Below are 24,729 nucleotides of genomic sequence, written 5' to 3'. Positions count from 1 at the left end.
TCAATTTGTGGCCAATGTGATTTCATCTATACTTATGTTGACCATTTCTTTTTAAAAGGGAATAAATACTTTTGAGAATGAAAAAGGGTGCTGTTCATAACTACACCAGGACACGAGGCATAAAACCTGGCCAGTCCACCATATCTTTAACCTCACTCACTTCCCTTCCCCCACATATCTCATTGTATTTTGAAGCAAATCCCAGACATCATTATTTCATCAGTAAACATTTCAATAAGTATCTCTAAAAGATAAGAGGTGTTTTTTAAAAACATAACCACAATACTATTACTACAATTAAAAATTGACAGTAATTCCTTAATATTATCAATTCCCCATCATTTGTTCACATTTTCCCAATTATCACAAAAATGTCTATATAGTTAAGTGCAAATTAGGATAAAAAAAAAACAGCCCATTGTATTTGGTTAACTGTTATTAGGTAATTTAAGACCATAGGTTTCTTCTTCTCCTTTTTTTCCTCTAATAGGTTATTTGTTGAGAAATCAGATGTTTGTAGCTAAAAACAGAATTTACTTCAGTATAAATGGAAGTGAAAAGTATTAGAATGTTTTTGAAACCAACCCCACCCTATTTTTTTCTTTTCTTTTTCAATTCTGGGGCTGTGTAGATGATTTCACATCAAGAGAACCATGCAAAGTGGAAGATTTCTGCTGACTCTCAAAAGAGTTCTGTTCAGCAACTAAATGAACAGTTAGAGAAGGCAAAACTGGAATTAGAAGAAGCTCAGGACACCGTAAGCAATTTGCATCAACAAGTCCAAGATAGGAATGAAGTAATTGAAGCTACAAATGAAGCATTACTTATTAAAGTAAGTAAACATACAAAAGTACATAAAATACATCAATGAAAAAGTACATTTATGACTTTTTTCCCCATCCTTATAGTTCATAAAGGAAAATATGACCAAATGTCGACCAGTTTGAATAAAAAGCATTTTATTTAGAAGACACTGGATGTAGGGATTATAAGTATGATGTATATATCATATTACCATAGGAGAAATAATTTATATAAATGTTTGAACACAAACTTAAAATTTTTTAAATTTATTTCTATTTTTTTGGTAGGAACATTTAAGTTCTACTCTCTTAGCAAATTTCAGTTATACAATACCTGTATTACCAACTGTAGTCACCATGTTATATATTAGATCCTCAGACCTTATTCATCTTCTAGCTAAAAGGTTGTACAAACCTCTCACTATTTCCCCTACTGCCTAGCAACCCCTTTTCTATCTGCTGTTTCTGAGTTTGATTCTCTCTCTTTTCTTTTTAAGACTCCACATATAAATGATACCATGAACTATTTGTCTTTCTCTCTTTTATTTAATTTAGCATAATGCCCTCAAGGTCCATCCATGTTGTCACAAATTGCAAGATGTCCTTTCTCATGGCTGAATAATATTCCATTGTGTGTATGTACACACCACATCTTTATCCATTCATCTGCTGATGAACACTTTAGTTGTTTGCTTATTTTGGCTATACTGCTGCCAGGAATGAACTTGGGAATACTTATATCTCTTTGATATCCTGTATTAATTCCCTTTGTGTATATACCCAAAACTGGTGTTGCAGGATCATATGGTAGTTCTAATTTTAATTTTTTGCAGAACCTCCATACTGTTTTCCACAGTGGCTGTCCCAATTTACATTCCACCAATAGTGCACAGAGGTTCCCTTGTATCCACACCCACACCAATACTTGTTATCTCTGGGTTTTTGTTTTTTGTTTTGTTTTTTTGTGGGTTTTTTTTTTTTTTTTTAAGATTTTATTTTATTTATTTATTTGAGACAGAGAGAATGAGAGAGACAGAGAGCACATGAGGGGGGGAGGGTCAGAGGGAGAAGCAGGCTCCCCGCCGAGCAGGGAGCCCGATGCGGGACCCGATCCCGGACCCGATCCCGGGACTCCAGGATCATGACCTGAGCCGAAGGCAGTCGCTTAACCAACTGAGCCACCCAGGCGCCCCTGTGGGTTTTTTTTGATACTAGCTGTTCTCACAGGTGTGAGGTAATATCTCATTGTGGTTTTGATTTGCATTTCCCTGATGATGAGTGATGTTGAGCACCTTTTCCCTTTTCCTGTATCTTGCCCATTTGTACGTCTTATTTGGAAAAATAGCTGTTCAGTTCCTCTGCTGATTTTTAATTGGATTGTTAGGGTTTTGAGTTGAATGAATTCTTTATATATTTCAGATATTCACCCTTTATCGAATATATGATTTGCAAATATTTTCTCCCATTCTGTAGGTTGCCTTTTCATTTTATTATTGATAGTTTACACTGCTGTATAGAAGCTTTTTAGTTGAATATAGTCCCATTTGTTTATATTTGCTTTCATTGCCCTAGCTTTTGTGTCAAATCCAAAAAATTATTGCCAAGCTTGATGTCAAGTAGCTTACCCCCTATTTTTTCTTCTAGGAGATTTATGGTTACACTTAAGTGTTTCGTCCATTTGGAGTTGATTTTTGTATATGCTGTAAGATAGTGATGCAGTTTCATTCTTTTGTATCTGACTGTCCAGTTTTCCCAGCACCATTTATATAGATACTATCATTTTCCCATTGTGTATTCTTGGTTCCTTTGTCATAAATTAACTTGCTCTGTATGCATGGGCTTATTCCTGGACTATCTGTTCTGTTCCATTGATCTGTGTATACATTTCTATACCAGACCATATTGTTTTTATTACTATAGCTTTGTAATATGGATTGAAATGAAGAAGTGTGATGCCTTCAGCTTTCTTCTTTTTTCTTAAGATTACTTTAGATATTCGGGGTCTTTTCTAGTTCCATATAGATTTTTAGGATTGTTCTATTTCTTTGAAAAATGCCATTGGAATTTGGTTGGGGATTGAATGAATCTGTAGATTGCTTTGGGTAGTATATTGATTTTGTATCCTACAACTTTACTGAATTCATTTATTCTAACGATTTTTAATGGAGTTTTTAGTGTTTTCTATCTATAATATGTGATCTGCAAATACAGCTTCTTTCCAATTTGGATACTTTTTTTTTTCTTTTTCTCCCTCCCTCCCTCCCTCCCTCCCTTCCGCAGAAGGAAAGAGAGAGAGAATCCTAAGCAGGCTCGATGCCCAGTGTGGAGCCTGCACAGGGCTTGATCTCACAACCCTGAGATCATAACCTGAGCCGAAATCAAGAGTCAGACGCTTAACCAACTAAGCAACTCAGGTGCCTCTTTTATTTCTTTTTCTTGACTAATTGCTCTGGGTAGGACTTCCAGTACTATGTTGAATAAAAGTGGCAAGAGTGGGGCACCTGGGTGGCTCAGATGGTTAAGCGTCTGCCTTCGGCTCAGGTCATGAATCCCAGGGTCCTGGGATCGAGTCCCGCATCAGGGTCCCTGCTAGGCGGGGAGCCTGCTTCTCCCTCTGCCTCTGCCTCTCTCTCTCTCTCTGACTTTCATGAATAAATAAATAAAACATTAAAAAAAAAAAGTGGCAAGAGTGTTCCTGGTCTTACAGGATGTTGATTTTTTTCAAATGTTTTTTCGGCATCTACTGAGATGATCATAAGATTTTTATCCTTCATTTTGTAAATGTGGTGTGTCACACTGATTTTTTTGCAGATAGTGAACCTACCATCCTTACATCTATGGAATTAATCCTACTTCATCATGGTGTATGATCCTTTTAATGTATTATTGAATTCAGCTTTTCTGCTATTTTGTTGAGGAATTTTGCATCTGTATTCATCAAGGATACTGGCCTTTACTTTTCTTGTGGCTTCCCTGTCTAGTTTGGTATCAGGATGACACTGGCCTCATAAAATGAGTTTGGAAGGGTTCCCTTCTCTTCTGTTTTTTTTTTGGAAGAGTTTGAGAAGGGTTGATAGTAATTCTTCTTTAAATGTTCGGTAGAATTTGTAATGAAGTCATCTGGTCCTGGACTTTTGTTTCTTTGGAAGTTTTTGATTACTGATCCAATTTCCTTACTATTAATTGGTTTGTTCAGATACTCTATTTTTTCATGATTGTCTCAGTAGATTTTATGTTTCTAGGAATTTATCTGTTTCTTCTAGTCCACTTTGTTGGCATATAAGTCTTTGCATCAGTCTGTAATGATTCTTTGTATTTCTTTGGTAGTAGTTGAAATGTCTTCTCCTTCATTTCTGATTTTATTTATTTGGGCCCTTTTTTCCTTTGGTAAATCTAGCTAAATATTTGTGTATTTTGTTTAGCTTTTTAAAAGCCCCCTTCTCAGTTTCATTGATCTTTTTTTTTTAAAAAGATTTTATTTATTTATTTGAAAGAAAGAGATCACATAGGCAGAGGGAGAGGGAGAAGCCGACTCGATGTTGAGCAGAGAGCCCGATGCAGGGCTGGATCTCAGAACCTTGAGATCATGAAGACGCTTAACCAACTGAGCCACCCAGGCGCCCTAGTTTCATCGATCTTTTCTGTTGTCTTTTTAGTCTCTATTTCTGCTCTGATCTTTGTTATTTCCCCTTCTCCTAACTTTGGGCTTAGTTTGTTGTTCTTTTTTTAGGTCCTTAAAGTGTGAAGTTAGGTTATTTGCGATCTTTCTTGTTTTCTAATGTAGATGTTTATCACTATGAACTTCCTTCTTAAAAATGTTTTTGCTATATCTCATAGTTTTTGGCATTTTGTATTTCCATTCTCATTTGTCTTGAGGTAATTTTTTTAAATTACTTTAGCCTGTTGGCTGTTCATTAGCATATTTTTAAATCCCCATGTATTTGTGAATTGTCAGTTTTCTTGTAATTTATTTCTAGTTTTATACCATTGTGGTTGGAATATATTAATATTTCAGTCTTCTAAAATTTATTAAGACTTGGTTTCTGACCTAACACATGGTTTACCTTGGAGAATGTTCCTTGTATGTTTGAGAAGAATGTATATAGGCCTTATGCTATATGGAATGTTCTGCAAATGTCTGTTAAGTCCATTTGATATTACGTGTGGTTTAAGTCCAATTTTTCCTTATTGATTTTTCTGCCTTGATCTAGCCATTGATGAAAATGGGGTATTTGAGTCCCCCACCACTATTATGTTTCTGTCTTTTTCTCCCTTCTGGTCTGTTAATATTTGTTTTATATATTTAGGTGCTTCTATGTTTTTTGGCCCATAAATATTTATGTAATATACTCTTATTAGATTGACCCTTTTATCATTATATAATGACATTCTTTGTCTCTTCTTACAGTTTTGGCTTGAATATTGTTTTTTCTGATATCAGTATAGCTACTCCAGTATTAGTTTGATTTCCATTTACATGGAATATATTTTTTTAATCTATTTTTTAAATTTTTTAAAGTTTATTTTATTTTAAATTCCAATATAGTTAACATACAGTGTTATATTAGTTTTCAGTGTACGATATAGTGATTCAACAATTCTATACGTCACCCTGTGCTCATCATGACAAGTGCTCTCCTTAATCCCCATCACCTATTTTACCCATCCTCCCACCCACCTCCCTCTGGTAACCATCAGTTTGTTCTCTGTAGTTAAGAGTCCGTTTGTTGTTTATCTCTCTCTCTTTTTCCTTTGCTTGTTTTATTGGATTCTTAAATTCCACATATGAGTGAAATCATATAGGGTATTTGTCTTTGTCTAACTGACTTAATTCACTTAGCATTATACTCCCTAGCTCCATCCATGTCATTGCAAATGGCAAGATTTCATTCTTTTTTATGGATGAATAATATTCCATTGTGTGTGTGTGTGTGTGTATATCACATCTTTATTCATTCATCTTTCAGTGGACACAGGCTGCTTCCATATCTTAGCTGTTGTAAATAATGCTGCAATAAACATAGGGGTACATGTGTCCCTTTTAATTACTGTTTTTGTATTTTGGGGGTAAATACCCAGTAGTGCAATTGCTGGGTCATGTGGTAGTTATATTTTTAGCTTTTTGAGGAACCTCCATACTGTTTCCACAGTGACTGCACCAGTTTGCATTCCTACCAGCAGTGCAAGAGGGTTCCTTTTTCTCCACATCTTTGCCAACACTTTTTGTTTCTTGTGTTGTTGATTTTTAGCCATTTACACAGGTGTGAGGTGATATCTCATGGTGGTTTTGATTTGCATTGCCCTGATGGTTATTTACATTGAGCATCTGTCATTTTGTCGGTTTGCCATCTCTATATGTCTTCTTTGGAGAGATGTCTGTTCATGTCTTCCACCCATTTTTAAACTGGATTATTTGGTTTTTTGGAGTTGAGGTGTATAAGTTCTTTATATATTTTGGATACTAGCCCTTTGTCAGATATGTCATTTACAAATATCTTCTCCCATTCCATTAGTTTTGTTGTTTACTTTGCTGTGCAGAAGCTTTTTTTTTAAGATTTTATTTATTTCTTTCACTATCTCTCTCTCTCAAATAGAGAGAGACCAAGCACAAGTCGGGGAAGGGCAGAGGGAGAGGGAGAAGCAGGCTCCCTCTCAGGAGGAACACGGGCCCCATCCCAGCACCCCGGGATCATGACCTGAGCTGAAGGCAGATGCTTCACTGACTGAGCCAGAAGCTCAGAAAAGCAGAAGCTTTTGATTTTGATGAAGTCCCAATAGTTTATCATTTCTTTTGTTTCCCTTGCCTCAGAAGACATATTTAGAAAAATGTTGCTATAGCTGATGTCAGAGAAAATACTGTCTGTGCTCTGCTCTAAGATTTTTATGGTTTCAGGTCTCACATTTAGGCCTTTAGGCCATTTTGAGTTTATATTTGTGTATGGTGTAAGAAAGTGGTCCAATTTCATTTTTTTTGCATGCAGCTGTCCAATTTTCCCAACAACATTGGTTGAAGAGACTTTTTCCCATTGTATATTCTTGCCTCTTTTGTCAAAGATTAATTGACCATATAATTGTGGGTATATTTCTGGGCTCTCTGTTCTGTTCTCTGGATCTGTGGGTCGGTTTTTATGCCAGTACTATACTCTTTTGATTATTACAGCTTTGTGGTACATCTTGAAATCTGGGATTATGATACCTCCAGTTTTGTTCTTTTTGAAGATTTCTTTGGCTATTAGGGTCTTTCATGGTTCTATACGAACTTTAGGTTTCTTTGTTATAGTTCAGTGAAAAATGCTGTTGGTATTTTGACAGGGATTGCATTAAGTCTGTGGATTGCTTTGGGTAGTATGGACTTTTCCACAATATTCTTCCAATCCATGAGCATGGAATCTTTCCATTTGTGTCATTTTCAGTTCCTTTCATCAGTGTTTATAGTTTTCAGAGTATAGGTCTTTTAACTCCTTGGTTAAGTTTATTCCTAGGTATTTTATTATTTTTGGTACAATTGTAAGTGGGACTCTTAATTTCTTCTTCTTAATTTCTCTTTCTGCTACTTCATTAGTAGTATATGGAAATGCAATGGATTTCTGAATATTGATTTTGGTATTCTGCAACCTTATTGAATTCCTTTATCAATTCCAGTAGTTTTTTGGTGGAGTCTTTAGGGTTCTATATATAGTATCATGTCATCTGCAAATAGTGAATGTTTTACTTCTTACTAATTTGGATGCATTTTATTCCTTGTCTGATTACCACGGCTAGGACATGGGTAGGACTATGGCTAGGACTTCTAATACTGTGTTGAATAAAAGTAGTGAGAGTGGACATCCTTGTCTTATTCCTGGTCTTAGGGGAAAAGCTCTCAGTTTTTCACCATTGAGTATGATGTTAGCCATAGGTTTTTGACATATGGCCTTTATTATGTTGAGGTATATTCCCTATAAAAGTTTGTTGAGAGTTTCTATCACGAATAGATGTTGTACTTTGTCAAATGCTTGTTCTGAGCCTGTTGAAATGATCATATGGTTCTTATCCTTTCTAATGTTGAATAGCAAACCACCCTTGCATCCCCAGAATAAATCCCACTTGATCGTGGTGAATGTTTTTTTTAATGTATTGTTGGATTCAGTTTGCTAATATTTTGTTGAGGATTTTTTAAATTTAAATTCAATTAGCCAACACCTAGTACATCATTAGTTTCATATGTAGAGTTCAGTAATTCATTGTTGTGTTTAACACGCAGTGCTTATCACATGCCCTCCTTAATGCCCATCACCCAATTACCCAGCCCCCATCCACTTCCCCTCCAGTAACCCTCAGTTTGTTTCCCTTAACAATTCCTATTGTTAAGAGTCTCTCATGGATTTTCTCTCTGATGACTTCCCATTCAGTTTTCCCTCCCTTCCCCTATGATCCTCTGTACTGTTTCTTATATTCCACATATGAGTGCATCTGTGTTCATCAGTGATATTGGACTGTAGTTCTTTTTTTGTAGTGTCTTTGTCTGGTTTTGGTATCAGGGTAATGCTGGCCTCATAGAATGAATTTGGAAGTTTTCCTTCTATTTTTTGGAATAGTTTGAGAAGAATAGGTATTAACTCTTCTTTAAATGTTTGGTAGAATTCACCTTTGAAGCAATCTGGTCCTGGACTTTTGTTTGTTGGGAGTTATTTGATTACTGAATCAATTTGATTGTTGGTAATTGGCATGTTCAAATTTTCTTTTACTGAATGGGAAGAAATCAGAGGAAGACAAACCATGAGAGACTCTTGACTCCAGGAAACAAACTGAGGGTTGCAGATAGGGAGGTGGGTGGGGGAATGGGGTAACTGGGTGATGGGCATTAAGGAGGGCATGTGATGTGATGAGCACTGGGTGTTATATGCAACTAATGAATCATTGAACACTTTATCAAAAACTAATGATACATCGTATGTTGGCTAATTGAAGTTAAAAAAAAAAAATAAGAATTTTCTATTTCTTGGTTGCATGTTTTTTTCTTTCAGTACTTTGAATATATCATGCTACTATCTTCTGGCCTGCAATGTTTCTGCTGAAAAATCAGCTAATAGCCTTATAGGGTCCCTTGTATGTAACTCTTTTCTCAAGTCCATTGAGTATCTTTATGTATGACTATTACTTTAAATTCTCCACCAGGCATATTATCTGTTTCATTAAGCTCTCTTGCTGTGATTTTGTCCTGTTCTTTCATTTGAGATAAAGTCCTCTGCCACCTCATTTTGTCTGTCTCTGTCTCTGTTAGGAATGTCAGCTAAAGGGGCGCCTGGGTGGCTCAGTTGGTTAAGCGACTGCCTTCGGCTCAGGTCATGATCCTGGAGTCCCGGGATCAAGTCCCGCATCGGGCTCCCTGCTCAGCGGGGAGTCCGCTTCTCTCTCTGACCCTCCCCCCTTTCATGCTCTCTATCTCATTCTCTCTCTCAAATAAATAAATAAAATCTTTAAAAAAAAAAAAAAAAAAGGAATGTCAGCTATGTCTTCTGATCTTGAAAGTCACAGCCTAATGAAAAGAGATTCTGTAGTGCCCTGCACTGCAATATCCCCTATTCACCAGAACCTCATGCTTCAGGGGTGTCTCTTAAGTGTGTTATATGTGCCCTACTATTGTGGCTGAGCTGCGTTTGCCTTCAGTCCAATCATCTGCAATGGCTCTCTTTGCCTCTTGTGGGCAGAATTTGGTCCCTGTGTTGTTAGTCGGCCAGTCAGACGAGGCATTTGCCAGAGCTGTGGTAGCCCTGATTTGCAGGGTGTTCTCCCTGTGTTGTCCCCCTGAGAAGCTTTTGTTGGTGGGCGAGGCCTGCAGTCAGACCAGATGTCTGCCCCCACCCCACTGCTGGGACCACAATTGTACTGGTGTGTGTGGTTATCTTCCCCTCTTCCTGGGCCAGGAGTCACTTTGGAGTGATGGTGACCCCTTATCATGGCTGCTTTCAGACAGCTAACCTGTGCCACCACTTTGGATGGACTCCTGTCAAAGGCAGGTCTGCAGGAGAACACAGCAGTAGGGTGCACGGTGTTAGCAAGGTATTTGCTAGTCTGCTACGGCAAGGGACTTGGATCCACTTTGAAAACTCTTGCCCAGGCTAGGTTGGATAGGGCGAGTCCACAGGAGGACAGAGGAGAGGGACAGGGCACATTGTTAGCAAGCTGTATCTCCATGGGGCTGTTTGTTGCTCTAAGGGTGGGGACTCCACCCTTCCAGCTCGCCCAGAGCCCAGCCTGCTGATTTTTAAAGTTCCAGGTTGTAAGCCCCACTGATTGTAAGAACTCATGGAGTTGGATCCCTAAGGTTTTTAAAGCCAAATATTAAAGGAATTTATCTTCCCAGTGCAGGTCCTCATGCCTGGAGTTCTAGCATGGGGTGTGTTCTTTTCCCTTCTCCATGCCCACAGTGTCCTTCCCTCCTGCAGACAATCCCTCTAGTCCTTTTGGCTCCCAACTGCGTCTCCCTCTTTCCTGCCCTCTTCTATATGGCCTCTTCTCTACATTTAGCACTGGAGAGTCTGTTCCGCTAGTCTTAGATCATTTTCTGGATTAGTTACACTGATGTGTGTGTTATCCAGTTGTATCCATGCGATGAGGTGAGCTTAGGATCCTCCTCCTTCATCTTCCTGGGAACTCCCCCCTATGTCTTTTAACCATTTATATTAGAGTTATAGTGATTTACCCACTATAATTCGAACATTAGAGTGTTCTCAATTTAACTATATATTTACTTTTACCAATGAGGTTGAAACTTTCATATGTTTTCCTGTTACTATTTAGCATTTTTTTTTTTTATTTCAGCTTGAAGAATTCCCTTTAAAATTTAGTGTAAGGCCAGTTTAGTGGAGATGAATTCCTTCAACTTTTCCTTGTCTGGAAAACTCTTCATCCTTTAATTCTGAAGGACTTTGCCAGGAAGAGTATTCTTGGTTGGCAGGTTTGTTTTGTTTTTGTTTTTTCCTTTCAGCACTTTTAATATATCATGCCACTCTCTTCTTGCCTGCAAATTTTCTGTTGATCGTCCATAAGGGTTTCCTTATACATAAGAAGTAGTTTTTCTCTTGCTGCTTTTAAGATTTTCTCTTTGTCTTTGATTTTTGACAATTTAATTATAAAGTGTTTCAGTTTGGGTCTCTGGATTCATCATATCTGGAATTCACTGGGCTTCCTGGATCTGGATGTTTATTTCTTTTCTCAAGTTAAAGAAGTTTTTGGCCATTATTTCTTTAAATAAACTTTGTGCTCCTTTCTCTCTTCTCCTTCTGGGACCCCTATAATGTGTATGTTTGTCCTTTTTTTTTTTTTTTTTAAAGATTTTATTTATTTATTTGAGACAGAGAATGAGAGACAGAGAGCATGAGAGGGAGGAGGGTCAGAGAGAGAAGCAGACTCCCTGCCGAGCAGGGAGCCCGATGCAGGACTCGATCCCGGGACTCCAGGATCATGACCTGAGCCGAAGGCAGTCGCTTAACCAACTGAGCCACCCAGGCACCCCTGTATGTTTGTCCTCTTGATGGTGTCCCATTAGTCCCTTAGGCTAGTTTCACCCTTTTTCATTTTTTTCTTTCTGCTTCTCTGATTGAATTCTACTGCCCTTTGAGTCCTCTGATCCTTTCTTCTCTTTGATCTAGTCTGCTGTTGAAGCTCTTTGTTGAATTTTCCAGTTTAGTTATTGTATTTTCACTCTGTGATTTCTCTTTGGTACTTGTATTTTCTGTCTCTTTGTTGAAATTCTCACTTTGTTCATGCATTATTCTCCTAACTTTGTTGAGCATCTTTATAACTGTTATTTTGAACTCTTTGTCAGGTAAATCACACTGTGTCTCATGAATTTCTGTTTTTTAGGGTTTCAGCTTATTCTTTTGTATGGAACATATTCCCCTGTATACCACATTGTTGTGAGCCCATTAAGAACTGGGTTTTTTTGTTTAGTCTTGTAGGTCTCATGAATACAAGTCCTCTTAGCTTTCTAGAGGGAGGTTTTTGGCACCCATCCCTCAAGTGGCAGTATTTAAAAGTTGGAGTGTTTGATGTGGGACCCAAACCCTTCACTCCTCAGGGAGAAGCTGGGAGTCAAGTGTTTCTCCCACTGAATGGCCCTTTTGTAGGTATTATTAACCCAATGTGTCGGTGTTGCTCAACTAGCTTCTTTGAGAGGGAATTGCTCCATGTGTAGCTGTAGATTCAGTGTGTCATGGGAGGAATCACCTCTGTCACCATCTCAGACTAGAACTTATTCAAATACAGACTTAATTATGTTTACTTTAGAGGGTTCCACACTTAATGTACCTACAAGTAGGAGCATTTTTCATTGAACAAAGTTCCTTTGTATTTTAAAAAATTTACTGTACATCATTTTTCAAATAGCCCATTGCTACTGATTCACTCCTATTGATTATGGCAGTTTAATGTAGAATTTGGAATTAATATCAGTACTGATGCATAGAGATAAAAAGTTTTAATATTAGTTCAAAACTACCAATATGTATGAGATTAACATTGCTAGCTAAGACCTTACAAAAAAGTTCACTGTTAGCTATGAAGCAATAAATGATTTTATTACAAAATGGAAATTAAAAAGCAAAAAAATTCAAATAATATTTTAGAAATATTTCTAGTTACTAAGCTGAGCACTCAAATTCCTTTTATAATATACCTGTTATTCACAGTAAGGAAAGCTGAATATACAGAATCTTTTTTTTTTAAGATTTTATTTTTAAGTAATCTCTCCACCCAACATGGGGCTCAAACTGGCAACCCTGACATCAAGAATCACGTGCTACACTGTCTGAGCCAGCCAGGCGCCGCTGGACATAATCTAGAATTAGATCAAACAAACACTATATGCTTTTTTAGAGACATAAATATACCTAGTGTTCTGGAGATTTACAACATTTATATAAAATTATAGAACTTCACTGTGAAAAATTGACTAAAATTTTAAAGACTCTGCATTGTATATTCCTTGTTATAGTTATCTCTGCTCACTTGTTAATTATTACTAATGAAATAAATAGAATTGGATTGCACTTAATTATTCAGAAGTTTTTGACAGTGATTCTCAAAGTCAGTACTAACTGGCTCTAAAGTCTAGACTGAAGAAGAGTTAAGGAGGATAGAAGAAAAAAAAGCTAACAGAAGAGCAGAAGTTGGCATAACTATAACAATTAGAAGTAGCTATAAATGATGGACAGCAATTCCATTGACAGCAGCAGTAAATGACAGAGAACAGAAACAGAAGTGAGGGAGAAGAAAGAACAGTGTTTGAGGCAACTGATCTTTCCAGCTCACTTCCTTTAGTACCCTCACAAATACCCTGTTATTTGAGGTTAACTAGAGCAAGGGCAAAGCTTAGACCAGTTGCTGAGAGCCCTAAAGGCATTACTATATTATGGCACACTATTATAATAGTGACCACAACAGTGAAATTCTTCAAGTCTTAAGAAAAAGTTGAATTCTGTTTAACGTATTCAGTATACTACATTTCATTATAAAAGCTAAGTGTTAAACTGAAAGTTACATGGACTCCTATTTATCTAAGATACCACAATTCTCAATTATGGCTAGATAACTCTGTGGCTAGAGTTAAAAAATATTTCAACTGCACATAACCTTGTGTGTGTTAACTCTGTAGCTACTTTATTGTGATTATCAGAATGTAAATACAAGATTTACTACAAAAGTTGGCACTCTAGCTGCTTGTAAATAACATTTAGATAAAGTAGTAGATATCAAAGAAGTGAAATAAGCATGTTAAACTTTCATTTTGTAATGTATTCTGTGGTTATGACAGTTTTAGTAAGCACAGTATTTTTAGAAAGAATAGATATTATTAGATTAAAGGTGATCTAGAAATATATATTTTATGGATACCTATAAGAAACAGAAAATGTATTTGAACAGAAGACTATTACACATTATTTAACGTATGTCTTCATTTTTTTAGGCTTTATGGTTTTTCAGTATATGCAGTCTCATTCTTATGATCCCAAAGTTGGGTCAGAGGACCCATATGAAGGACATGGAAAAAGAGTAGGAATGAAAAGTTTAACATTTAATAAGTCAGTCCTTACTAAATCACTTTTTGAAAGGTTTTTCTTTGAAAAATTTCTGGTGTAATGAAGCTTTCTTGTAAAGAGGACATGTGAAGCATAATAGTTAATATAAATTTATTTCCTATTAGAAATTCTGAAGGGAGGGCGCCTGGGTGGCTCAGTTGGTTAAGCGACTGCCTTCGGCTCAGGTCATGATCCTGGAGTCCCTGGATCGAGTCCCGCATCGGGCTCCCTGCTCGGCGGGCGGTCTGCTTCTCCCTCTGACCCTCCCCCCTCTCATGTGCTCTCTCTCATTCTCTCTCTCTCTCGGGTAAATAGATAAAGTCTTGAAAAAAAAAAGATTCTGAAGGGAGTAGTTTTTTTGTATGTACATATACGTTAGATTAGCAAAAGACAGTGTACCATTATACTTTGAAAAGAAATTTTTAGATGTAAGATTTCAGTTTTTTTTTTTTAATTTTTTTATTTATTCATTCCAGACACAGAGATACAGAGAGAGAGACAGAACATGAGTAGGGGGAGAAGCAGAGGGAGGGGGAGAAGCAGGCCCCCTGCCGAGCAGGGAGCCTGATGCGGGGCTCGATCCCAGGACCCTGGGATCATGACCTGAGCCGAAGGCAGACGCTTAACCATCTGAGCCACCCAGGTGCCCCAAGATTTCAGTCTTAAATATAAATTACTAGAAAGTGCTATCATTAGCACTTAAAAAGAAAAAATTGGTGTGAGGTAAATCTAGTTTTCATGGGATTCCTTAGCATAGTTTTAACATATTTCCAGTGAACATATGTAATTGTCCCAAAATGAAGGATTTAAACAGAGCTTGGAGTCTCATGGGATGTTTTAAAAGGAATTTGTGTTCTGGGCAGAAGGTTGACTTAGAAAATCATGGACTCTTGGATGACATTTAAGTAACTTATTCATTTAACAAAAATGTACTGAACACCTACTATGTGCCTATTTTTCTATAGGAATCAGAATTAACCAGATTACAAGCCAAAATTTCTGGGTGTGAAAGGACAGAAGACATCAAGTTTCTACCAGCCCTGCTTACATCTGCAACAGAAATTATGCCTGACATTCAAGATCCAAAATTTGCTAAACATTCTCACACAGCCTTTTTCAAGTGTAGAAAGCTACGTCGCTCTATTAGTGCCAGTGACCTTAGTGTCAAGACACGTAGTGATGAAGATCTTTCTGAAGAATTGCTACAGGACTTAAAAAAAATGCAGTTAGAACAGCCTTCAACATTAGAAGAAAGCCAGAAGGATCTGACTTACACCCAGTCAGACTCATTTAAACCGCTCACGTATGACCCAGAAGATGATAGTTCTGAGAGTAATGACTTCAGTACTCTCAGTGGAATGCTAAGATACATAAACAAAGAAGTGAGACTGTTAAAAAAGTCTTCTATGCAAACAGGTGCTGGTTTACCTCAGGTATGTATGTCATACACTTGAAGTTATAATAATTTGTAGGAAAATCCATATATTGAAATGAAGCATGCCATTAAGTGATGTGCAAATATTGAAAGTTCAAAAAATCCATTGTAAGTAGGGTTGAGAATTTAGCTTTGAAAATTAACTTTGATTAAAATAGCCTATACAGAACTAAGTCTGCCTCATATTAGGAAAGTAGTTTGAACTCTAGAATAAAGTTGACCCTTGAATAATGCAGGGGTTAGGGGCACTGACCCCAACTCCCTCCCCCACTCCAGTGCAGCTAAAAATCCATATATAACTTTTGACTTTCCCAAAACTTAACTAGAAATAGCCTGTCGACTGGAAGGCTTACTGATAAGCTAAGCAGTAAACTTAACACATATTTTGTATGTTATATATACTATATACTGTATTCTTACAATAAACTAGAGAAAAGAAAATGTGAAGAAAATCGTAAGAGAAAGTATATTTACAGTACCAGATTTTATTGATACTGTCAGTCTGTATCATCTGTTTAAGATGAATTGTCTGTCAGTACCTACATCAATATTGTCTTACACAAAATACTGTATATGTTATATGCATAACTAATACCAGATATCAAAAATGAAAAGATAATGTGAAAAATTCCTATTCATTTACAGGTATAATAATTCATGCATCGAAAAGGAAGCAGTAGCAAGATGAATGCTTTATGGTAGCTTTGCCTAAACGCTAATGAATGAATCATTATAAAAATTTTTATGGCAAACAATATTCTAGTCATATTCACAATACAGTATTGGAAACAGTGTTATATTTTTTTAAAAACCACTTACCTGTGATGGGCTGCTGTGCACCTTCTTCATTTACTAGAGAGAAGGGCACACTGTATGGTGATGTTATTCTTTGAAAGCAAAGTTATAAAACAGAAAACTAACACATTATGAAGTTTATATTAAATATTACCTTACACCCATGTTAGGATGGTCTGTCCACTTCCATACAGATCTTGCACGTGATGTTCTATATGATCGGTACTTAGGTGATGATGGTGACACATAAATGTCTCATCCAGTTCTTGTCATACATTACTAGATTTTCACATGGAAACACTCAAAAGATAAGTTTATTAACTGTACGGCATGATTATTTGTTAAGTGGAAGTGGATTGTCATAAAGGTCTTCATCCTTGTCTTCTCACTGAGTAGGCTGAGAAAGAGGAGGTGTTGGTCTTGCTGTCTGAAGGGTGGCAGAGGCAGAAAGGCTGGAGGAGGTGGAAGGGGAGACAGGAGAGGCAGGTACATTTGGTATAATTTTAGGAAAATACATCACAATTTCTGTGATTTTTTTTTTTTTTTTGCTTTTGTATTTCTTTAAAAATGTTTTAATATGGTACCAATCCTTCTTCCACCATTTGTTTTAGGTTCAGTGCCCATATCATAGAATGGTCCATGTCATAAAAATAAATTGCTTTGGGGTATTTTTGTCCAGAATAGGACATTTTTGTTGTATTAAAAACCTGTCCAGGCAGATAATCCTTTCTCCTTAGTGATTTTCTTAATGGTGTCCCTGAACTGTCTGCTGCTTCTTGGTTACCTTGACATTTTTTAGTACAAACCTATTTCTAAAATTATCAAGCCATCCTTTGTTGGCATTAAATTCTCCAGCTTTGGACCCTTTACCTTTCCTTCGCTCTAAATTGTCATACAATGATTTTGCTTTTTCTTGAATTGTATTAGAGTCTATAGGCATGCCTTTCTTACAGCATTCTTACAGTCACGTAAAAGTTGCATTTTCAACACAAGATAAAAAGTTCAAGGTTTTCATACCTGCTAGCCTAACTGCAGTGATGACTTCACAAATTTCCTTTTCTTTTTTTTACAATGGCCCTTACACTGGATTCACTTATCTTGAAATGATGGGCATCCACAGCTGCACACCTCAATCTACAGTACATACCAAGCAATTCAATTTTTTCTTGTAATGTCATTACATTGCTTCTTGGGAGCACTCCCAACATTACTAGCAGCACTTTGTATGGGTCCCTTGATGTTTTTCAAAAGTTTATGGTATTTCACTAAACACCAGAAAAATATGTGAGAACTGCAAGAGGTCACTTTTTTATTGCAATACATAATTTACTGGAGAGACGAACTACTCATGTGGAGAGGATTAATGTCACACAGTGTTTTAAGCAATACAATACTTGAGCTCACCCCAAAACAACAGGTGGTGGCTACAAGATTATTACAATAGTACTATATTTAATTTTACGCAGTTATTTAATCCTCCGTCTTTACATTTGTTTACATTTCGACTGCAGATGGCGCCATATATAGTCTGTGTATAAATTTTGATGAATCTTAACTTTTTATAATAGATTTGTGTATATTTTATGCACATGACATACCTTTTTCTTAATTTTTCAGTATTTCTAGGCTGTGAGGGCCTTCTGTGAGTTTTTTCAAATTGTTGCAAATCTCCAAAAAAATTTCCAATATATTTATTGAAAAAAATTAGCATATAAGTAGACCTGTGTAGTTCAAACCTGTGTTATTCAAAGGTCAACCCATGTTATTCAAGGGTCAGCTTAATTGGAAAACGTTTTCGGAGCTCCAAAATCAGTTGTGTTTCTAGACTTCCTGGAAACCATTCTAGTAAAAAATTAAGATGACCTTTGTTTTGTAGACTTCCACAGTGCAGGGTATCTCATTTACATGATTTATCTACTTCCATTATTCCTTGAGCATATCATACTGAATAGGCAGTTCTGTCCCTATTACACATACCTTACAGACACTCAGCATTTTTTACAAAGATTTTATTTGAGAGAAGAGAGAGAGAGACAAAGAGAGAACCTGTGTGCAGGAACTGGGGGGGGGGGGGGGGCAGAGGCAGAGGGACAAGCAGACTCCCTGATGAGCAGGGAGGAACTTGATCCCAGGACTCTGAGATCATGACCTGAGCCAAAGGCAGACACTTAACCAACTGAGCCATCCAGGTGCCCCTCAACATTTTTCATAAGCATTTAATCTATTAATTTGCATATAGAACATTTTTCAAATGTTCATTTGTTTCATTTTCAAAATAACATTGGTGGCCTAAAAAATTTAAAAAGCATTTTTAGATTGGATCCAAGACAAAGACTGATAGACCTTCTTTTCATTTCTCCACATTGAAAAGAGCTTAATTTACTACTTATAAGCAAAAAACTATGTAATATTCTTATTGCTAAATAAAATTTTCAAATGAAATTTCAAGAGTATAGCAAGTCAGATGAAACAGTAAACTAGGCAATTGTGTATAATGCCTGATAAGATTGTATATAATGCCTGATAAAATTAGTTTTCATCTAGCCTTTATTTATTGAGCATCTACTATACACCAGGCACTGGAATCATAGAAATAAACAAAAATGACTAAGACCCTGTCCGAACAGAGCTTACATTTTAGTTGGGAGACCATCAGTAAAAGACATATGCTCTAATGCTAGGTGGAAATATGTAAGAGCATGCTGTGTGATGGGGGTGCTGTTTTAGATAGGGTGGTCAGGGAAGGTGTCTCAAGAAGGTGACATTTGATCAGTCTTGTAGGAAGTAAGCAAGCTATCCCAATAGCTAAAGGAAGAGCATTGGAGGAAAGCGAACAACAGGTACTAAAGTCCTGGGGTGGTAGCCTGCCTGGTATGTACAAAAAACAGCTAGGAGGGGTACTGATGGTTTGGTATAAACAAGAGGGAGAGGACTAGGAGATAAGAGATGATGCTAGGTGTTGGGTTGTAAGGTGGGGCTGGGGGTGCTCTAGCAGTGTTGTAACTCCTATAAGAACTTTGGATTTTTTTTGAAGTGTGATGGGAAGGCATTGGAAGATTCTGCTTAGGGAAATGACATTTATCTGATTTATGTTTTTAAAGGATCACTCTGGCTGTTTTAGGAAGAATGAATGACAAAGGAATAAGAGCAGAGACTATCCAGGAGGCTACTTGTAATAATCCAGGCAAGAGATGATTTGGGGTAGGCAGGAGGATAGATGTGGAAGTGTTGAGAATAGTTCCATTTCTGGATATATTTTGAAGATAGAGCCAACAGGATTTAATGTAGGTCTTGAGTGAAGTAGTCAAGGAAGACTCCAAAGATTTTGGCAAGAGTAGTTGGGCTTTTACTCAGTTGGGGAATACTAGGAGATGAACAGATTTGGAAGCATGGAGAGTTCAAAAGATTGACTTTAGATATATTAAATTTGAGATTTCTATTAGATGTCCAAGTGAGGATGACAAACGAATGACTGGGTTAATGAGGCTGAAGTTATAAATTTAGGTATCAGCATATAGATCATTGCTAAAGCCATAATGCTGGATTAAGTCCAGGGAATTAGTGGAGGTAGAAAAAAGCAGCCCCAAAATTAAGCCTAATTTACTAGTAAGGCTAAATTATTTTTAGCATGCAAGAAGTGAGGCTCCAATAAAGCTAACTGTAAGATTTAAACAGTGTGATAGAAAAAATAAGGAAAACGTAATATATCACATGTTTCAGAAAAGAGATTAAATGTTGCTAAATAAAGTGAGGATTAATAATTGATGTATTTGGTATTATGCAAGCTATTGATGACATTTATGAGAATGGCTTCAGGGTAATAGGATAAAGCCTGGTTAGAGTGTGATCAGCAGAGAATAGGAGAAGAAAAGGAAACACCAAAAACAGGCAACTCTTTTGATGTAAAGAAATGAGGGAGATGAAATGTCAAGGGAGAGTTTTGTTTTTTAGAATAAGAGATAAAACAGCATATGATTAGTGGTAGACAGGGAAACTGATAATTCAAGACAGAGTAGAAGAAATAAAGTTCCTAAGGTAGGCTGAAACAGATAGAATCCAGCAGAGAAGTAGAATTGGCCTTGGATAAAAGAGACAGTTCATCTACTGTAGAGAGAAAGTACAACATATGGGTACAGAAACACATGGAGTAGAAGATTTGGTGAGAAGGGAGCAATTTCTTTATTGATTGCCTTTATTTTCTTAGTGAAGGTTTTCTTAGCAAGGTTATTAGCTATGGCAGGGTAAGGTGCTAGAGGATTAAGAATGGGAAAGGTATATGAAATAGTTATCTTGGAAAATGAGAAAATATAAAAGGACTAGGGAAGTGTAGTAGGATTACCAGGTAGATAGTTTTGTTGGGTGAAATGGCCCTGCAAATATATCTGGCATCTTTTGTCCCTCTTATATGCCAGCAACAGGATCTCCCCATCATAGTGACAACCAAAAAGAACTATCACCAATTTTCAGAATCATCCCCAGGAGGGGAGTACTGCTTTCTTTGAGAACATCTGCTCTATTCCAATGGCCCTAGAGTCCTAGATATGTAACAGTCTATTTCTGGTAAATAGAATTCATTTTGGGACGCCTGGGTGGCTCAGTCAGTTAAGCATCTGCCTTCGGCTCAGGTCATGATCCCCAGGTCCTGGGATCACGTTCCGTATTGGGCTCCTTCCTCAGCCGGGAGCCTGCTTCTCCCTCTGCTTGCACCTTGCTCTTTTTCTGTCTGACAAATAAATAAATAAAATCTTAAAAAAAAAAAAAACTTTATATAGGATAAACTTGATTAGTACAGTGACAGATTGTAATCTGTGAATGACTCAGGTTTGATTTGAAAGTGTCCTCAAGCTGGCATTGAAGTCATACACTGATTTGTGCAAAGAACCCTTAAGCTCTTTATTTTAAGCAATGGATGGGTGATGGGGCATCATTGTTAGGCTGTGTTGAGGGCATTAGTTGGCTTTAATCTAGCCCTGCTCCAGAGTGTGCAGTTTTATTTATTTATTTTTTTTTAAGATTTTATTTATCTGAGAGACAGAGAGAGAGAATGGGGGCTGGGGGCAGAGGGAGAAGCAGACTCCCCGCTGAGAAGAGAGCCCGACGCTGGGCTTGATCCCAGGACCCTGAGATCATGACCTGAGCCAAAGGCAGATGCTTAACTGACTGAGCCATCCAGGAGCCCCCAAAATGTGCAGTTTTAAAGTCCACGGATACAGCAGAAGAAAACCTAGAAATTATTGTGTGAGAAGTGCTTAATAAGTGTTAGCTCTTTTACTTGTGTTGTAGCCCAAATGATTTTCCTAACAGTTAACTATGTTGCCTGTTCCATTCACAATAAAGCCGCTGACAAAAGCTTCAGAAGTCACAAAAAATTACACATGCACAAAATTTTGAACACATTATCAAAGGAGTTCAGAGACAGCAAGTTAAAAACTCCTGTTTTAGATTTGAACGGTGTAATACTGTGCCGCGAATACTAATTAGCTATTTCACAGTTTATTAGGAAGTTATAAGAAGTATTGTTTATATCCATCTTATTTCCAAAAAGAAAAAATAGTTTACAAATGTGGTCCATATGCCATGCAATAAGATGAAAAATAAGAATTGAGAAAGTAGGCTATAGGGAAAACAGAGATGGAAAGAAACAAGGTGAAGCAAGACCACAGGTAATACCTAAGGACATGGTAACATTTTCAAATCCCTAGCAAGTAAAGACCAGGGTATAACAAGAGTATTTGACCTGTATTTTTATAATCTCCTGGGCCAGGGGCGCCTGGGTGGCTTGAATGTGAGTTGAATGTCCAACTCTTGATTTTAGCTCGGGTCATGATTTCAGGGTTGTGAGACCCCTCTGTGCTGGGCGTGGAGCCTGCTTGAGATTCTCATTCTCTCCCTCTCCCCCTGCTCTCTTTTTCTCCCTCTTAAAAAAAAAAAAAAAAAATCTCCTGGGCCTTTTTCATATATTTTTCTACTTCTCTATGTTGTGCTATTTCTTTGTTTAAACATTTCTCTCTTGTCATTTCCCTTTCCTGTTCTTATTTCTCTTCTTTTTCACTATCTTCAGGTAGCCCTTCATCTGTCTTCCTTAACTGTGCCCTCAAACTATAGTGTGACACCAGTGTCTAAATATTTATGTCTTCTGTTTTTGTTTTTTATATCAATTTAGTTTAACTTTGCACCCCCTCCCAATGTCCCCAACCAGAATTACTTGCTTTTTTTTATTCCATGTGGTCCATTATTGACTTTTTCTGATTCATATTTCTTAATTGAGTAAATATTTCCCACTCTTGCTTTAAGTTATGCTCCTGATCATTATAGTGGACATTAATGCTGAATTAATATAAGCATATTTCAAAAGCTAATCTTTTTTTTTTTTTGCATTATTCCAGGGAGAAAATTTGTAATTAAATGAAGATGTTGATATGATGAAAAATGAGATTTTTGGTACAGTGTTTATTACATGTAGCTCATACTTCATAGAAGCTGTTGTTTTATTGCTTTTGAATAAATTTTTATTTCAGTATATTTTTAAAAAGTTGTGAAAGTTAATTCATTACTCATTTTTGGTTTAAACTTGCTGCTTTGTCTTTGTTTTTTATATAAAAATCACTTAAAATGAATAATAAGTACGTTGAGTATATTTTCAATTAGAATAACGTTATTTGCTTACTGTTCTAGTAATACTTTACTTTTAAAATGAGTAATATGAATTTAGAAGTCATTCTGCCACAGGTTCACAATTGTACTAATAATGGCTGGCTTTTGTTGAGTGTTTACCATTTATCAGTCACTATTCTAAGCCCTTTATATTAACTCACTAAATTCACTTAACCTATTTTTATTTTATTTTATTTATTTGAGAGGGGGAAGAGAGAGCACGAGATGGGAGTGGCAGAGGGAAAGGGAGAAGCAGACTCCCCGCTGAGCAGGGAGCCTGATGTGGGACTCAATCCCAGGACCTGAGATCATGACCTGAGCCAAAGGCAGATGCTTAACAGACTAAGCCACCCGGGCACCCCTCACATAATCTATTTTGTGAGGTATATACTATTATTATTCCTGTTTTACAGGTGGAATTATTTAACATAATGACAGAAGTATGTGTTCCAAAGAAACTGATTTGTTCTAAGTATCAGGAGATGGACTTTGGGCTAGTGGCCCCATTTATACATGGCTAACTTTATGGTAGAATAAAAATAATGCAGCAAAATTAAGGTGACATATTTAAATCTTCAAATTTAAAAATCTCTAAAGAGTTCAATTTGTTTCTTTAGACCAAATATTTAAAGTGTATATAAATGTGTCCTTAGGAGTTAATTTTTTCTAATATGTAAACAGTAAAGCCATTAATGTTGACAGTCCCATTTCAATAACACTAATTCAGAATGTGTAATTACTTATCAGGAGTGGAATAAAGTTTATCTTTTTTACTGCTACTCACTAGTGACTTGACTCTAAGAGTTGAATTACTGATTCAGTCCTCTTGGCCAGCACCCTTTTTTCCCTTTCTCCTGACTTTCTACCATCTGCCTTATGAGCTCTTGTTCACAGACTAGTGAACATTACTTAGTCACATTGTACTTCTGACACCTTCATTAATTTAGTTTCCAGTCTGAGCTGGACTCTTAATTTTGACAAACTTTAACCTCTTCCTCTTGACAGGAATGTTAATATTTGTTATTCTTTTCAACTACCCCCTTTACTGCATATCCCATACTTTCAAGAGATAACTTATCCACATACTTCATAGATCTTCAGGTCCAATCTCCCCCAATTTCCTTCATCTTTCTAGACCTGCCTATATGCCAGCATGCATTCCTATTTTCTTCCTACCTTAGAAAGTCCTATTTCTCTAAAAGGCCAGTGTTTGTACTTGTGCACTAAATTCCATTCTTCCCCTTTTTAAAAAATTTTTTATTGTTATGTTAATCACCATACATTACATCATTAGTTTTTGATGCAGTGTTCCATGATTCATTGTTTGTGCATAACACCCAGTGCTCCATTCAGTATGTGCCCTCTTTAATACCCATCACTGGGCTAACCCATCCTCCTACCCCCCTCCCCTCTAGAACCCTCAGTTTGTTTTTCAGAGTCCATCGTCTCTCACGGTTCGTCTCCCCCTCTGATTTCCCCCCCTTCATTCTTCCCCTCCTGCTTTTTTTTTTTCTTAACATATATTGCATTATTTGTTTCAGAGGTACAGATCTGTGATTCAATAGTCTTGCACAATTCACAGCACTCACCATAGCACATACCCTCCCCAGTGTCTATCACCCAACCACCCTGTGCCTCCCACCCCCCACCACTCCAGCAACCCTCAGTTTGTTTCCTGAGATTAAAAATTCCTCATGTCCTTTATCTTTAATCCTATCCCTTTGATTTCTCCCATTCATAAAAATATGTTCAAATCCCTTCCCTAGCCTAAACAACAAAAACTAAAACCCCATCTTTATAATACCTACTCCTCAAGAAAATACTCTGTGTATCCTTATAGTGCACACTTACTTTGTTTGAACTTTTTCCACATCGTATTGCATTTCATATATATTTGCAATAGGAATAGTCATGTTATGCTCCAATCCATTCACCTCTATCATCCCTGGCTACTGCTGATTCATCCAGGGTTAGACACTTA

General features: G+C 36.9%; 1 protein-coding gene across 5 annotated transcripts in view; it reads left to right on the top strand.

Annotated features, from left to right (window-relative positions):
- Window positions 1-17,724, top strand: part of CCDC18 (coiled-coil domain containing 18) — a 96,997-nt gene extending 79,273 nt beyond the window's left edge. For 3 of the 5 annotated variants that reach the window (XM_035018015.1, XM_035018014.1, XM_035018016.1), the window contains 2 exons: window positions 632-832; window positions 14,830-15,933. In XM_035018015.1, the coding sequence (XP_034873906.1) occupies window positions 632-832; window positions 14,830-15,318 (690 nt within the window). In that variant the 3' untranslated portion in view covers window positions 15,319-15,933. The other 2 variants (XM_035018013.1, XM_035018017.1) reach the window with 2 other exon arrangements.
- Window positions 17,725-24,729: the final 7,005 nt, after the last annotated feature.

Source organism: Mirounga leonina, unplaced genomic scaffold, assembly GCF_011800145.1.
Source record: "Mirounga leonina isolate KUSES-001 unplaced genomic scaffold, KU_Mleo_1.0 Mir_173, whole genome shotgun sequence".
Taxonomy (NCBI): Eukaryota; Metazoa; Chordata; class Mammalia; order Carnivora; family Phocidae; genus Mirounga; species Mirounga leonina.
The sequence above is the reverse complement of the archived record's forward strand: the minus strand, read 5'-3'. Positions and strand labels throughout refer to the sequence as shown.